Here is a 17,569-nt window from a genome sequence, read left to right as displayed (position 1 = left end):
AACCTTGCTTGATATATTTATGTCAGAGATTTAAAACTCCATCCTGTGTCCAGATCAGATCACGGGGCACCTTACAACACAGCAAAGAATATAAAAAGTACTATAAAATTAAATCCTTGTGCACCATTAAAAATCGAGCTTCTCACATAAGGTTTGACAGTGGCTAAAGTCAACATTGGGAATTGGCATTCCAAAGGGAGTTTATAGTAGGACACAATCTGAGTCTGAGAGTCAGTTTAAAAGAGCTCTACATATTTCTTCATCGAAATGTCCTTCTTTCAGCAAAATATGATGGCAAAGCCCATGTTGGTGCCAGCTAGACATCTCACTCACATTCAGCTTCAGATTTGTCACTTTCCTTTGAAGTACCTACTAAGGTCATTTTGTTAAAGAGAAACTTTTTGTTTTTCGCTTTTACTTAGTTTAGTTGGTCTTTCAAATATATCAGCTGTAAGGAGAACAAAGTGTGTGTGTGTGTGTGTGTGTGTGTGAGAGAGAGAGAGAGAGAGAGAGAGAGAGAGAGAGAAAACAAGAGTTCCTATCTGCCAGGAGCAGCTGCCTTAGATACTTCAAAGGTATTGGACACCACAGAGAAGGCAGCAGCTTTTCCTGCCTTTGAAACGGCTTCAGTGCCTGGGTCAGGCTTAAAAGACCCTCAGCACACAAAACTGTTATGGTGTATATGTGTATATATTATATATTTCTCTTGCTGTTTGTGCATGTGTTTGGAATGCTTTTAATTTACACAAAACACCTTCTGGATGGTACTGACTGAAAGCGCTTTCATTAAAAGCCACAGGTACTTGAATGGATAAATAGGCAGTATTTGGAATTTCAGAAATCCTGGGTTCTGTTCCAAGCTTCTCAGACAAAGATATGCCAAGTCTATAATTTGATTCTCAACACTGTAACCATAATCCAAGGGGTATATGTTACCCCAAATGTACCTTTCCCCATCTCCTGTGGGGAGGGAAAGTGCATGCAAAGGCATTTCTCAATGGATACAAAACCTTTCTCTAAAAGTGAATGGAGCCACCATACAAGCAGATATCTGCATCAAGGCCTACAGATGCCTTCAAGAAAAGGTGAAATGCTAAATGGCCTTTTTGGTAGTGGCGCCCAACCTGTGGAACGCCCTCCCATCAGATGTCAAAGAGATAAACAACTACCTGACGTTTAGAAGACATCTGAAGGCAGCCCTGTTCAGGGAAGTTTTTAATGTGTGACATTTTAATGTATTTTTAATCTTTGTTGGAAGCCGCCCAGAGTGGCTGGGGAAACCCAGCCAGATGGGCGGGGGACAGATAATAAATTATTATTATTATTATGCTTAAGTCCCATTTCTTTCCTTGTGACTTATGTGTTTGACATCCCATTCCTATGCATCTGAGAACAAGGGCCAAGTTTCAGGAGTTCAGGATTAGCAAGAGCTGCAAAGTAGTTCCAACAAGTTTCCCCTCCTACTTGCCAAGGTTTTAATCAGTGGCAAAGAAATCCCAGGTATTCGTTAGAATCCATCTCCTTGCACACCACATCTTTTGAATTTTCCTGCTCTGTCCCAGCTAAATTGCTCCTGCATTCTGAGAGAAAGAGCAGGAACGATGAGGTCAGTACAATGCAAACACACCGGCAAGAGCACTGAATTGTCTCCACCAATGTTATTGCACCTTACTGCTGCCTTACCACTCCCCCACTCTCTCTGGTATAAAGTAGTGACATAGCCAGAGGGGAGGTCAGGTGAGCACTACAGCTCCACCATGCTGTCCTCCATTGATGCTAGGGGCAATGTCCTCTAATATATATTTAAATGTTGTTTTTTGTTGTTGTTTAGTTGTATCTGACTCTTTGTGACCCCATGGACCAGAGCACACCAGGCACTCCTGTCTTCCACTGCCTCCCGCAGTTTGGTCAAACTCATGCTGGTAGCTTCGAGAACACTGTCCAACCATCTTGTCCTCTGTCATCCCCTTCTCCTTATGCCCTCAATCTTTCCCAACATCAGGGTCTTTTCCAGGGAGTCTACTCTTCTCATGAGGTGGCCAAAGTATTGGAGCCTCAGCTTCAGGATCTCTTCCTTCCAGTGAGCACTCAGGGCTGATTTCCTCAAGAATGGATAGGTTTGATCTTCTTGCACTCCATGGGACTCTCAAGAGTCTCCTCCAGCACCATAATTCAAAAGCATCAATTCTTTGGCGATCAGGCTTCTTTATGGTCCAACTCTTTAAATGTATCACCCCTCAATTCCAGGTTTGCCATCCCACTGTAGTATATCCAAGAAATGAAACCCTAGATGGTTACTATACCAGGCTACAATTGGAAGACTTGTACAAGTGTGTCCCTGCTTCATCTATGAAGGATTTCGATCACCAGGGGTAGTGGCTAGGTTCAATCTCCACACTAGTAGTGTCACCAAATTCAAAACATTACACTTTACCATACAAGTCATCCACTCCTAAAGGAGAGATCTTCAGAGGACTTACTCTGTCTCTTCTCAAAGCATACAGGGTTTCTTCTCTCTAAGCACCACCCTGGGTTTCTGTAAATATTTGGACTTCCTCTTTGTTGTACACTCCCTTTTACAGTATCATAATGATGGATATTCTGCTAGTTATAGTGAAAACAAGCATATAGGAAAGAGAGGATACAGAAACTGATATTTGTGCTTTTCTGACTATTCTCTTTTTGATTTAAGAGTTCACGGGTAGGGATACTTCATACAGTTCTTTGATGAGCTGAAAGGGTTCAAGGCAATGCCGCCCAAGCCATTTTGCGGCCTGAGGCAAATGGCAAGATGGCGCCTCTCCCCAGTCCTTGTACTACAGACTGGTCATTCACAGTGGTGACAGCACAGTGTCCTCTACTGCAACAGATGGCACAAGCTAGCTTAGAGGAAGTAGGTCAGAACACATGGCACCCACAGCTCTGTCCCCTACTTAGCATGTTGCCACCTGGAACCTCACTCTGTCTCATGGTAGTGCTGTCCCTGGTTTAAGGGGACTAGAAAGGGCAGCATGGGTGGACCACCAGAAAATCAGTTGGCAAAGGGAAAACCGTGGTGTCCATGAAAGTCTTTCTAGTGTTGTCATTTAGTCATGTCCGACTCCTTGTGACCCCATGGACCAGAGCACGCCAGGCACTCCTGTCTTCCACTGCCTCCTGCAGTTTGGTCAAACTCATGCTGGTAGCTTTGAGAACACTGTCCAACCATCTCGTCCTCTGCCGTCCCCTTCTCCTTGTGTTCCCAATCTTTCCCAACATCAGGGTCTTCCAGGGAGTCTTCTCTTCTCATGAGGCGGCCAAAGTATTGGAGCTTCAGCTTCAGGATCTGTCCTTCCAGTGAGCACTCAGGGCTGATTTCCTTAAGAATGGATAGGAGCTTCAGTTTTATTTTAGTTTGACAAATATTTATGAGCCATTTTAGAAGTTTGGAACGGTGTGTCTTGATTCCGGCGCTCATTTTGCATGGAAGCGCATCCTGTTCTGCTCAAAGCAGCTTCCTTCCATATAAGTGGATTCAGGCCTTGATGTGTTAGATAAAAATGTGTGAGTATGTAGGCAGGGCAGGCGAAATTAGCCGGTTTTAACTAATGCGTAATTCCAGGTAACTCACTGCTGAATGTATCTTTCTTTTTCAGGATTAGAATTACGATGTTTTGTTTTTATTAAACTGTACAAAAAGATGTAAACCACAGTGTGTAACACAACACGATTCCCTTCTGAGGTTGGAAATAAAATATAATTAAAAAAAACCATTTCCCCATAGTCCCTGAATAGGGAGGGGGCGGGAATCTTTTAATTGCAGTGTTACAAATGCACATAACAGCCATTTCCAAGGACACATTTGCAGCTGCCGGTGGCAGAAAATGCCGACTTAAAAAATGAATGCTATCGCTTTAAGATAAGGTGCCTGCGCACTTTTACCCACACAAACAAGATCGATTTTGAGCAGACTCCTACTGTTTGCTTTCTTTTCTGAAGAAGAAGAGGAAGAAGTGGGATTCTCACGCTGACTATAACCAACATATTCTCGATAACGTGCTTTTTTTTCTTCTCCTGAAATCCACCAAAACTGAAGAAAAATCCAAGTGACTGTTCTTAGCAGCTGTGTGGCCTGGAGTTCACTAGGAAAGCTGGCTTCCTGCAGTCCCCTATTCATCACCTGCTTCAAAGGCAGCCTAGCTGGCTATAGTTTGCAGGCCAGGTAGGGTGCCATTGTGCACAGCCTGGGAGGATTAGTATCAAAGCTGCGGCAACCAGGCCCTTGGTCTCGGGCTGCCATTCAGTCTAGCGGGGAGAGGCTAAGACTGGCCAAGGTCATCGTATCCAGTGTGGTGTGGACTGGGAAAGGATCCTTCCTGAGAATAGAATGCTTCTTATGAAATCATGGCGCAAGCTTGCAGCACAGCAGGTTCCCTCCTGAAACACATACATCTGTTTATGTTGGTGTACCGTAGCTGACAGCGGAATAATAGAGCTCTTGTTTAATGTGTGTGTGTTTGTGTGCGTATATATATTTCTCTTTAAGGAAAATAATATATGTACAGTCGCCTAGATGGGCTGGGCTTTTATTTTGGAGAAATCATAGCAAAATATTTTAACAGATTTACCGATGCTTTTGTGTGCAAGCATGAAGAGCAGAAGAGGCTGATTTAACCATTTTTAATCTGCGTCGCTGCTGGATGTCAACAGCAGGATACTTGGGGAAACGTATACAGAATGCGACAATGGCGTGGGATTTTTTTGGTGGTTTTTTTTAAAAAAAATTTTAAAAACCACACACACATTCTGACATCCATACAAGTACATTGCGTTTCAAGATGTGCCGTATTTGTTTCGCTGTCACGCTTAACAAAATTGCTCTGATTGTGTTTTTTATTTTTATTTTAAAAATAAAGACAAAGGTAATTCGAGGTAAGGATGACGTAAAAATAATAATAATAGTAATAATAAAGTGAACTTGAAATTGTGGAGGGTGGGAAATTAAGCTGTAAGATGAGTTGTCATGACGACAGGGATGTTCTATTGATGAACTGTACTCTCCATTGTCCAATCAGATAGTAGAGCTGAAGCTGGAGCATGAACAGGAGAAGACGCACCTATTCCAGCAGAATAACACAGAAAAGGATTGCCTGGTCCGAGAACATGAACGGCAAATTGAGAAACTGGAAAAACAGCTTCGGGCTGCCATGACAGAGTACGACAATAAAACCCAAGAATGCAGGAAGCGAGATGTACAGGTAATAATCAATAGCATTTCGAAAGTCATAGGCTTTTAAATAATACTAACAACAACAACAATAATAATAATTTTATGTTTTTCCAGTTTGGTGGTTAATGCACGCTTTTGATCACTTGCAAAACTGGCATATAAACACAAAATTTTCTCTCTTTTTCCTTCAACCGCTCCCTCCCCCTGCCACTGCAGAAAAAAGGCTTTAACTGCAAAAACCACAGGTAGCCAGATTAAGAATCCCATGGTGTGCAATAACTTGGCCTCTTATTTATAATCTTGTCTCATTTTCTTTCATGATGGACTTAAGCGGGGAGGTATTTCCTCCCTCCCACTTTATCTACAATAACCCCCTCCCCCCCCTCGGACAAATCTATTTTCAACATATCTGAGTTATTCGTATGGACTTTTTTGTTTTAGTTTTTCTCCGCAGGCAGTCTGCAAATAGCTTGTGCTTACGTTTCCATTTGATTTCTTAATGTTTTGGGTTTGGGGTATTTTTTAAAATATTTTTTTGAATATGATTGACTTGAGTTCACCTGATGAACAGTTGAAACGCTTTGAATTTGGAGTTTTCATTAGGTATGTCTCCACCCCCCCATGTATATAACCCTATGTGTGAATGTCTAAAAAACTGATATATATTATATGTAATCACACAAATGAGCACACACACACGCATACACATACATGAATACATACATATATTCACACTTCCCGGTTCTATGGTCACTGTTGGAAGCCATTTGGCAGAATAACCTCCAGCTGTGGTAGCATTTGACTCTTCAAACTTATGGATGAAATGTGGACTGTCAGCATGGAAAATTATCTTTATTAATTGTTCCGTTTGAAACAAATCATTTTAGTTCATTGTGTGGTGTTTGCATTTATCATGCAAGTATATAGGCGTAGTTTATTATCAAGAATATATGTGCTCTGAAAGCCTGAAGTAAAGACAATAACTTGAAAGCATGTATAGTGATGTGATATGTGTATCTATCTATATCTATCTATCTGCATTAGAATAGCTTGGATAATTTTATACAGAAATGGGCTTCTTTGTTTCTGTGGGTTAACTGCCATATAGTTTTCGCGTTTTGTATTTCTTCCCCCATTCTGGGTGGAACATGATGGCCGTGTTGGCGCCGTTCATTGTAAAATCTTAACTATTGCATTGGTCCATATCTAAGCAAAATTAACAGCTTACTTTATTATTTTGCCTCATGAAAGTAATATCTTTTACAAATTATGAGTATGGGGTGCATCTAGACCGTTATACATGTTAATAAATACGTTAATATATTAGAATTATTGGAACCAGTGCTTTTCCTGCTAGTTGGATATTTGCAGTGGATGCAATGCACAAAAAGTTTGACTGTAATCAGTAGGTCTTAAGCATTTAGTCCAAGTTCAGTTGTAATCGTTGGGACTTATTTAAGTGTGCACTTCAGTTCCATTGACAGAAAATTATCTATGCCGAATGTTGCTGGATTGTACCAGGCAGGGATATGACTTTTGAGTTGTCACTGTTGAAGCTGTTTCATCTTTACTAATCAGCTTGTATGTACTGCCTAATGAGTTCAATTCATGGTAACGGTTGGCAATAATATTTTTAAAAATATTTATTACATATATACAGTATTATTTTAGCAGCGCTCTAAATTATCCCTTGAGCTTGTATGCTTCCTGTTGGTTCTGGTATATATTAGAGATTAAGCAATCCCTAATAAGATTTCAAAATTGGTTGTTTTTCTATTGAAATGATTAAATTCCATGTTTATTATTTTTACTATTATTTCAGCGTAACTATCATGGCAGCTCAATAAGAGGAATGTACTTGTTCACGACTAGGCCACTTGTTTCAAAATGCTATCTGATGACTATTAATTTTATTAGGGTTTTTTTTGGGGGGGATGAAGAACCAATCCTGTTGGATCAAACTGATAAACGGTAGTGATGTTACTGATAAAATATTCTATTTACACTTGGCTTTTCATACAAGTGGTATTTAGGGATGTGTTTTACCGCCATCTGCTAAAGCGATTTAGATAGTGATATTAACAAAGAAATAGCAATGTGTGTCTAGGAAATCAGTATATATGAAAACGGGTGACCCTCATTATAAGGTGTAAGTTTTACGTGAACCATGTTTGTACAGTGTGACTTCACACCCCCATTCCCTCAACAACATAGTGGAAGCCATTTTGTTGAGCTAGCTTCTTCATATCCTTGTAATCATTATTCGTCAGATAAACATATTTTACTTTTTCTGAAAAACCTGAATGATCCATAGTTTGGTTGTTTGCCGTTACGGCTATGGAGGCATTTTCCATGACTCTTCCGCTGTAACCATAAGTGGATGTGTTTTTTTTAACCCTCCATATTGACGGGAAAGTTTCACAAAGTTCTGAAGAGAGGAGCATTTTGAAGAGTCACTAGAAAGGTTTATGCTCTTGCAATGTACTGCTGAAGTCTTAAATTAACTACTGAAATAAACAAGATATTATAGACATTATTAATATAAGATACATTCAAATTGGTTTGCAACTCAAGAATGTGAAACTTGTATGAATATTTGTTAATACTAGTTAATGTCCCCACAATTATATCAAAATGTTGCATATGTCCAGTTTTCAACGAATTGTTAACTCAAACTGAATTTTCTTGATTAGAACAAATATCACTTTTATGTGGCCGATCAACAATTGTTTGTTTTCATTTTCATTTTCATATACCATTTGAATTTCATTTTCTCATCACTATAAACATATGTCTAACCTTTTATCTCTTGTTGGGTGATAACATTTGGCAACATCAGCTAATCTCTTAAGGGGATGGTCACCTTGACATCCAAGAGCATATCTTTAGGGTTTTTGCACTTGGCAATAATCCTTCACTGGCATTCTTTGCAGGTCAGTAATTCCATTGAGGTTAAATAGCCTCCTTACTTTGACATTTGGGAGTAAATGTTTTTATTAAACTCGGTTTTAACTCACTATGCTAACACTTGCTTATGTGCAAAAATACTATGAACTTTATTTACACACACACACACTGTGTAATTTCTATCCTGCCCTTCCTCCCAAAGGGGCCCAGGGCAGCAAACATTCAAATTATAAAACAATTAAATTTTTTTTTAAAAAAACTGCAGTACAGATAGAGACTGAGAATAAATGTGTGCATTATATTTCCATCTTTGGAGTTATTTTAATAACCAATGAAAAGTACTCAAATTGTGACTTCTAAAAACCATAACCTTTAAAAATAGACATCTTTCTAAAAGAAAAGATTGGTGCTCTCTTTTCTAAAAAAGACTCCATTGCTTTATAACCAATTTTTACCTAGCTGCCAGCAAATGTATCAGTTTCACCATCACACTCTTTCTTGATCCAGTTGTCACCTTTTCCCAAGCACATGACACATATTCTTGCCACTTCAAGGAGTGAACTGTTCACATCTGCTTCATAGTTGTATCTTCTTAATCCTTATTCCTTGGCTGTTTGACCTTTGGACAAAGAAGAAAGGAATGAACTTCAGAGAAATCACATTACTTTGTTCTGTTGTAAAATGGGCACCAAAAATGAAACCTTTTCTCCCATTTTCTGTTACAATGTGCTGCCCTGCCATTTTCTTCCACTCATAAATGTTTCAGCAATAAATAGAGCACCAGTAATGTCACAGAGGATTAGTAGTTAAAAAGTTGATATACTGTCCACTTGTCCCGGAACAGTTTCCATCCCATAAGGTAAAAGGATAAATTCCATCTCCCTCTCTCTCTCTATATATATATTCAACTCTCAACTCTCTCTCTATATATATATTCAAGTTTCAAGATGAATTAAAATAATAGCTTTATTAGTTTGGAATACTTTCAAAACTCTCATAAAATGAGAGAACTGAGCTTGATGAAATAGTGTTTATAGCCTTCCTTGCATTCTGTTCTTGTTAGTTTACTCTATTTGCCTATCTTCTTTTCTGTCACCCTTTTCCTGTTGTATATTTTCCTACTTGGTTTCTTTTAAGCTTCACTGTTCTTTGCTACATTTTTCTTCCATTCCTTACTCTATCTTTAAAATTCACTTCTGCCACCTGTTTGCTGCTTAATGGGTTTTTAAACAATCATGGTGGTAGTCCATATGGGGTATAGCTCTTGCCCTCTTTTTATCACTATTTATTTGAAAAGCTAGTCTTAATCTTGATCTATTTGCTTATGGTAATTTCAGTTTTTATTAAGAAACAACCCCATGAAATCTTGCTACATGTTTCTTGCTTAGAAGGCTTGTGGGTGAGGGATATGCCTTTTCCTGAAGTCAAAGACAACCAATAGAGACATGCATATGGGGCTCCCCTTGGCTTGCAAGCATGCCCCTTGCCCTCTGGTACAGTTGTGATGAGGAGATGCAAAGCTTTCACTTCTGGGTTTTTTTTATTTACCCCTTTCTGTTTCTTATTAATCGCAGGTTGTCTTGTCATGTGAACCATACAAACTTGAAAATCATAGCTATGGTTTGTGGAAGCAACTTGGCTTTCAACCATAGTTTATACATCTGACTCGTTTTCAGTAGCCATAGTTAAGATTAACCAGAATGCAAAACTCAGGTGACATGCTAAACTGCAATTAAAGCACATCCTTCCAATTTCCTCCTTGTGACCAGCCCAGAGGAGGAGAAATGGTTCAGTATAGGCTAGACTCATTTTTTGTAATGCCAAACAATGGTTTAGCATTACGTCTGAATGTTGCCACAGAGCTGTTAGTGACTTTGGTTACCACATTGCACATTCTGCTTTAGTCAGTAGACAAGAATTTCAGATATTTATCCATTCGCTGAAGATGCTGTCAGTTTGCATTTGCTGTGATCCTCATTGTTAGGACAGCTATGATATCTGTTCACTTTTATGCATATGAAATAAAAGCTACAATTATGTCTGGGACACACACACACAGGAGTTTGTTTTTCAGTCTTGGCCACACTGATGAATTAGGATGCAGATTTTATTAGTAAAGCTTTCATTGGGCCTTGCAGCCACCTTCAGTTTTTCACATCCATTTCCTGACCATAGCCTGCAACATGGGACCTTGTTTAATTGTTTTAAAAATGTATATGTTCCTGTTTTCTCTTCGTTCTGTTTCACTCAGGGCATTTCTACTCTGCAGAGATCTAGGTCTAAGTCATTTGTTCTTCCTAGAGAATCTAAGACTTATAGGCAGGGGTGGGTAGAGATCTCCAACAGTATTTTTAGCATTCTCATCAAATCACAGCTCCAATAATTGGGGAGGGAGCTGTGAGTGTTAAAGTGGGATGGGACCAGTATAAATTTGTAAAATAGACACGTTCCCACTCTCGTCTTCTTTCTTCCATTGCTGTTTTTCTCTTCATAATCCATGCAACACACACAAGGCTGGTTTGCATGTGATGCTAAATCATAGTTTAGTGTTTCAGAGACTAGCCTCAAGGAGCTTGAGCAAAACACTCTGCTTCTGCACGTCCTACACCTCCATGTGGCCTGGAGAAGGACTTCTGTCAAGTCTATTTTCACTTTTAAAGAATTTCAGCTTCGCATTAAGTAGAAACCAGGAATCCTAGATTAAAAAGAACTCTGGCTAGTTTGATAAACCGCTTTCATAACTCCTGGCTTAAAACTGGCTTGTGAAATTGAGTAGAGTTTGTCTCATATGTAATGCTAAGCTGAGCTTCTTGAAAGGTGAAACTAAACTCACTGAATCTCCTCCTCTGGGTCAAGTGGGAGGAACAGCCACAGCAAACTATTACTAGGTAACTTAAGATTCAAATATTAAGTGTGGGCATTATGGTAATCCAAAATCTCTGCCTCAGGTCTGGAGAATTATTCGCTTTATAGATCCACTAATTCTTAAGTTGCTTAAAAGATGTTGAAAATTCAAAAAAATAATTTGTGAATATGATTCTGAGTGGTTGGTTTTCTCAAGTGCTAAAATGTTTTCTTATTTCTCGCTGCACAGTTGATCCCAAAGGACAGGCAACAAAGAATAGGTGAAACAAAATCTCATTAGACCAATTTTTGTATCTGTTGTAATATGCAAGCTTTCAAGTTTCATAGTATTCTTAATCAGCCATAATACTTTATTTTATTCCATGTGTTGGAGCTTATTTACCAGTCAGCTGTGGGTGTTTCCTCTAGGTTGATCCAAAAGAAGGCCAACATTCTGTTGAATTCTGAAATGCCAAACTTGGGAAAGCCCATTCCCATTGAAGCCCAGTTGTCCAGCTAGCCAAGGGAGCAGACTCTGCTTAGCTTTCCCCTTAACCTTTTCTTTGGATACTGATATTCTGTATTAGCCTTGTTATACAAGTATCTGAGAAGACAGTTCATTTTTACTTTAGTACTTGTTCCCTAGATAGGTGCTTCTAGAGTTTTCCTATAGTGCCCTTTGCACTTTTCCAAGTCTACAGGAAGCCTCACTGTCCTTGCACCCTCCTGCTTAGCCCCCTCTGGCTCTTGGCAGAAATACAATGGAGTGAAATGGCAACTTCCAATCACAAATCAGGGATAATCTGTGGTGCTACTGTTGAGATCATGGAACAATATAGGTACTTGAACTTGCCCACTGGGCAAAATTATTATGGGGACTCTGAATCAGAACCTATTGAACTCCTGGACTCTGTGCTTCAGAAAGCAAGTTTGTGGCCTTAATGATCAGTAGGTTTACATAAGATATAAGATGCCCTCTGACTTCCAAATTAATAATAATAATAATAATAATAATAATAATAATAATAATAATAATTTATTTGTACCCCGCCCATCTGGCTGGGCTTCCCCAGCCACTCTGGGCGGCTTCCAACAAAGATGAAAAATACACTAAAATGTCACATATTAAAAACTTCCCTGAACAGGGCTGCCTTCAGATGTCTTCTGAATGTCAGGTAGTTGTTTATCGCTTTGACATCTGATGGGAGGGCGTTCCACAGGGCGGGCGCCACTACCGAGAACGCCCTCTGCCTGGTTCCCTGTAACTTGGCCTCTCGCAGTGAGGGAACTGCCAGAAGGCCATTGGAGCTGGACCTCAGTGTCCGGGCAGAACGATGGTGGAGGAGACGCTTCTTTAGATATACTGGACCGAGGCCGTTTAGGGCTTTAAAGGTCAGCACCAACACTTTGAATTGTGCTCAGAAACGTACTGGGAGCCAATGTAGGTCTTTCAAGACCGGTGTTATATGGTCTCGGCGGCCGCTCCTAGTCACCAGTCTAGCTGCCGCATTCTGGATTAGTTGTAGTTTCCGGGTCACCTTCAAAGGTAGCCCCACGTAGAGCGCATTGCAGTAGTCCAAGCGGGAGATAACCAGAGCATGCACCACTCTGGCGAGACAGTCTGCAGGCAGATAGGGTCTCAGCCTACGTACCAGATGGAGCTGGTAAACAGCTGCCCTGGATAGAGATTTGACCTGTGTCTCCATGGTCAGCTGTGAGTCCAAAATGACTCCCAGGCTGCGCACCTGGTCCTTCAGGGGCACAGTTACCCCATTCAGGACCAGGGAATCCTCCACACCTGCCCGCCTCCTGTCCCCCAAAAACAGTACTTCTGTCTTGTCAGGATTCAACCTCAATCTGTTAAAAAACCTTACTGTTCTCTGTTTCCCAGTTACATTCTTACAGGAAGGCAAGCTTTCAGAACCAGGGATCATTAAAAAGGTGGATGTTGGAACCCCGTCATTATCCTGCTCCCAAAGAAGGTTGGAGGTTGCAGAGCCGAAATTGGTTGTTAGCCTCAGGAACTTTAGGATGGTGACGCTGACCTCTAACAGTAGTCATAATGTGACAAGGAGATTTCTAGGGTGTGCACAGACTTGAAAGTCTTGCATGTATATGATTCTGTAAAGCCGTGTTGCCGAAGATAATACATGTTTTGATGGATAAGATAAATATGAACGGCAAAGTGGGTTATCTGGCAGCATGGCTTTGGATAGAGAGACGGTGATAAAATGGAAGAAGGAAAGGTTAGTGAAAAGGAGGTTGTTTTTCTTAGTCATGGTGGAGAGGAATCAGGTTTGAAGCCCAGATTGTGGATATAATATATAGCCATAGAACAGGGTGGTGTCAATGGAGATACAAAGCATGCAAAAGAAGTTTGAATGGGAACTCTATTTTCAACTAGTTGTTGTTGGGTTTTTTTAGCCTATCTACAGAGATCAACCCATGTTGAAATATTATCAGCCCAGATGGCAATGTAAAACTGGACATCAAGAATGAAAGACCAAATACAGGCATGTAGAATACAGTATTGCTAGCCTGTGTTGAAATGATACTGCATGAATCCCCTTTCCCCAGTGCACTTTCATTGAACAAGGACAGGACCAAGACCTGGGCCCTGGGTTGCTATACCAGCTCTGAAGAAATAATGTTGAACAGGAGCCAGCAAGAGATACTAACACTGTGTACACACTATACGTTTAAAGCACATGACACCCCTCGAGGAATCCTGGGAACTGTAGTTTGTTAAGGGTGCTGTGATGTAGCTATGTGAAGGGTAAACTACAGTCCACATGATTTAGGGGGGATAGTCATGTCCCTTAAATGTATGGTGTGCATGCAGCCTTAGGAACACTGGCAAAAAATTAAGAATCAGATGAGGACAGTCCATCACTAGGGTTGGACAGGTCTGAGACATAGAATGTGGGCATGTCCAATGATACATTTGCTTTGGTCTGACATTGTTGTCTGTGTCAACTTTGTGCTAGTGAAATCCTTGATATTTGCTGATGTTTATGTGCTTTTAAATCAGATTCCTGTAGTGTGGGGATTAGCAAACAACAAAAGTGTGTTTTATGAGTCCTTGTGGTTGCTAAGAGACTTATACTTTGAGCCTGGAAGGATAAGCACCATCTATTAAGCCATGGTCTGAAGACCTCACTGCCCTTTTTGCATTCGAACATATTCCTCACAAATGTGGATACCTCTCTGGACATTTGGAAGGCTAATATCTATATGTTTAAATTAAGAGGGACTTGCTGTATCAGTGTGTGTTGATGGGGTGTTTTTTTGCTTTAACTCCTCCCTCCCATTTTTTCCTTGTTAATTTTTTTATGGGGTTGGGCAGATCCTTTACAGTTGGTCTGTCCCAGGTCTCAGAGAGGATGTGGCCAAGGCTATCCCATTCTGTTTCCAGGTGGGTTTTTAATGGGAAATGTTTAAAAATCTGCCTGGAAACACACTTTTATAAAAAGTATTTAGAAGGTCGTCTGAAGATTGTATGTTGCCTCGATTCTCTCCCTGCTGCCTGCCATCTCATGCTTTGAATACACATACAACAAGTTCCCCTAGGAGCAACAGGATGTAAACAGAGGGCAGCCATATTTTGACTCCCGTAAAGTTCCCCAAGAGCCATAGAATGCCCTCAAGTCTCATCATTCCCAGGGGGACTTGCTGCATGTACATTCAAAGGCGCCCAAGCACTAGCTGCTCAGACTATGGGTGATGCTCTGTTTTAGAAAATTTAAAAGGAGAAATGGGGGTGGGGGGTAGGGGAAGGAGGCAGCACACAATCCTTGAAGGAATAAAGAAATTACAGATTATGAAGTGGAGCATTGATATGATCCAGGTCATGTTCCACCAGGATCAGATCAGGTGAATCTACTGTGGAATCCAAGACAAGCAGATTTCTCTCCCATCTCTATCTAACATAGCTCTTTAAAAGAGTTAAGCATGAAAAACAGGAAAGGAGGAAGTACATTAAGAAGGTGATAGAGGCCCTGGCATTTATCCAATCAGGAATTCACTGCTGGTTTCTGCAAAAAATTTCCAACATAGTGCAGCAGACATATTAAGAAACAATCCTGGAAGTGGGTAGGAGAGGGTTTAGGTAAAGGAAATAGTTCTTAGACTTCTTTAAACATTAAAACCATAGCCACAGTGTCTGTGGTCTGCCTCCACAGTTGGAGGAAACCATGCTTCTGAATCCTGGTTGCTGGAAACCAGGGGAGGGGAGAGTGCTCTTGTGTTCGAATCCTGATTGCTGGTTTCCTAAAGGCAACTGTTCAGCCACTGTGAGAACAGGATGCTGGACTAGATTGGCCATTGGCCTGATTGAACAGGCTTTCCTAAGTTCTCACGTTCATGCTTCTGCAGAAAAAAATTGATTATACAGTTCCATTGATACTTAACACAGTTTGTGGTGCATGCATCTTTCTGGATTGTTCTGGGTTGGAGTAGTTTGGCACATGGCCTCCTGCCTATGCAAACTCCTAAGGCAACAAGTGTGCTGTGGCACCCTGGGGTGCCTTGAATGATGGTCAGGGTGCCGTGGGCAACATTGGCCTCTGTCCTTCTTTCCTTCCCTCCCTCCTGTGATGCCCTCCCACGTCTTTGCCTCCCAGAGGCTTCCACGGCTGTTTGTTGCAGCAGCCCTGGCTACAAGCTCCCCAGGCAAATGGTGCCTCTGGGGCTGGCCAGGGGGTGCTTCCCAGGGCCCTGTGGGGCAGTGTGAGGAGGCACCTCTCTTTGGCGCGGGGTGTGCATCTCAGAGACCAGGGGTGGTAGCAGTGGCTGCCTGGAGGACTCCCAAGGAGAGGGGAGAGGAGAGGAGAAGAGAGGAGGCTGAGGGAACACTCCACAAGGGAGGGTATTCTAAAAGGGGTGAGGGGCTGCTGGCTCTGTAGGCAAGTGGTGACATAACTGGGTTCCTGAGCCCCACAGGGGTGCTGCAGAAAGAATGTGTTTAGTCAAGGATGCTGTGGACCCAAAAAGGTTGAAAACCTCTGTCGTAAGGGAAGGAACTTAGGTTTCCTTTTGCAGCAGCCTCTCCGTGTAATTTTCTAATACAGTGGTACCTCGGGTTACAGACTCTTCAGGTTACAGACTCCGCTAACCCAGAAATAGTACCTCGGGTTAAGAACTTTGCTTCAGGATGAGAACAGAAATCATGCTCCAGCGGTGCGGCAACAGCAGGAGGCCCCATTAGCTAAAGTGGTGCTTCAGGTTAAGAACAGTTTCAGGTTAAGAATAGACCTCCAGAACGAATGAAGTACTTAACTCAAGGTACCACTGTACTTGTTGAACAGCAGATTATTTCAAATAGATTCACCTAAAATAATATGGCTAACATTTGTTATTTAAAGCTTGCTACCCTATTCTGTATAGGTCAATTTATTTAGAACACATGACTGTCATTTCTTTGTTTTCAAAATCAAAGTAATTCACTCTTTCAGAAACAGGGAGCGCCTGAAAAGCTGTCAGTGTTTTAACATTTTTTGTAGATTTTTTTAAGATGATAAAATAGCCGTTGGTTTCATAGCATGTCTTTAAAGCAGCATGCCTTTCAGATTCCTGAAATTCAGGTAGCAAGTTAGCTTGGGGGTAAGGGGAATACAAGAACACTATAGCTCTTCCTTTGAAGTACTGAGTCATTTTTTGGATCTTTCAACTCAGTTTGGCCCAAATTACAGACACTGTTCATACCTCAATTACTTTAAATTTGAGAAGACTTTTTGTGGTACTTAAAATAAGTCAATATGCAAAGGGCGATGGAGAAACTGAACTTATCAAAGACATTGTAAAGTTAAATTTATTTGGTTGATATATTTTCATCTGTTCTACACTATCTGGTGGCAATGTATGACCAGGAGTTCACATATTTTGGCTTTTCCTAGTAGGCTGCCATTCTTTGTGCTTGCCACAGGGGCAGAGGTTTCTCATACCACACTAAGCTTTGGAGTAGAAAGCGGCAGCATGAGTTTGTTATGTTGCTTTTGTCTGTTGTGTTGAGCTTTGGAGTAGGCAGCCTCCAGAGAGAACCACTCTCTCTCCTCTTTTGTACAGGAGAAGAGAGGTATTGGAGCACACTGAGCTTTAGATCAGACAGATCTGCTGTTGCAAAGCTCAGCATAAGTTAGTGTGCTTGCCCTTCATTTTCTGCAACTTGTGGGAAGCTCAGGGGAGAACTCTCTTCAGTGTTTGTCATCCTACCTCACCTGAGATCTAGGACTATTGTCTCTAGGAAATGGATTTTTGGAGGTCTGGTGGTTAATGTCCAATTGTTTCGTTCTGACAAAAATGGAGGTTAAGCAGGCCAGATGTTTTTGTTTATTTAGTAGAGTACAGTGGTACCTCGGGTTAAGTACTTAATTTGTTCCGGAGGTCCGTTCTTAACCTGAAACTCTTCTTAACCTGAAGAAGAGCTAATGGGGCCTCCTCCTGCTGCTGTGCCGCCGGAGCCCGATTTCTGTTCTTATCCTGAAGCAAAGTTCTTAACCTGAAGCACTATTTCTGGGTTAGTGAAGTGTGTAACCTGAAGCGTATGTACCAACCTGAAGCATATGTAACCCGAGGTACCACTGTATAGTGTGCTGTGTGATCATTTGGAGG

The 17,569-nt window shown here is 41.1% G+C and overlaps 1 protein-coding gene across 5 annotated transcripts in view; it reads left to right on the top strand.

Moving 5' to 3' along the window:
* Nucleotides 1-17,569, top strand: part of CEP112 (centrosomal protein 112) — a 235,632-nt gene that overhangs the window by 115,840 nt on the left and 102,223 nt on the right. For all 5 annotated transcript variants that reach the window (XR_014544414.1, XM_083598626.1, XM_083598625.1 and 2 more), the window contains one exon: nt 5,055-5,237. Coding sequence is in view for 4 of the 5 variants with exons in the window: in XM_083598626.1 (XP_083454752.1) it covers nt 5,055-5,237 (183 nt within the window). In the remaining variant the exon portion in view is untranslated. The remainder of the gene's footprint in view (nt 1-5,054; nt 5,238-17,569) is intronic.

The sequence above is a fragment of the Podarcis filfolensis genome (genome assembly GCF_964270895.1).
Source record: "Podarcis filfolensis genome assembly, chromosome: 2".
Lineage (NCBI taxonomy): Eukaryota > Metazoa > Chordata > Lepidosauria > Squamata > Lacertidae > Podarcis > Podarcis filfolensis.
The sequence above is the reverse complement of the archived record's forward strand: the minus strand, read 5'-3'. Positions and strand labels throughout refer to the sequence as shown.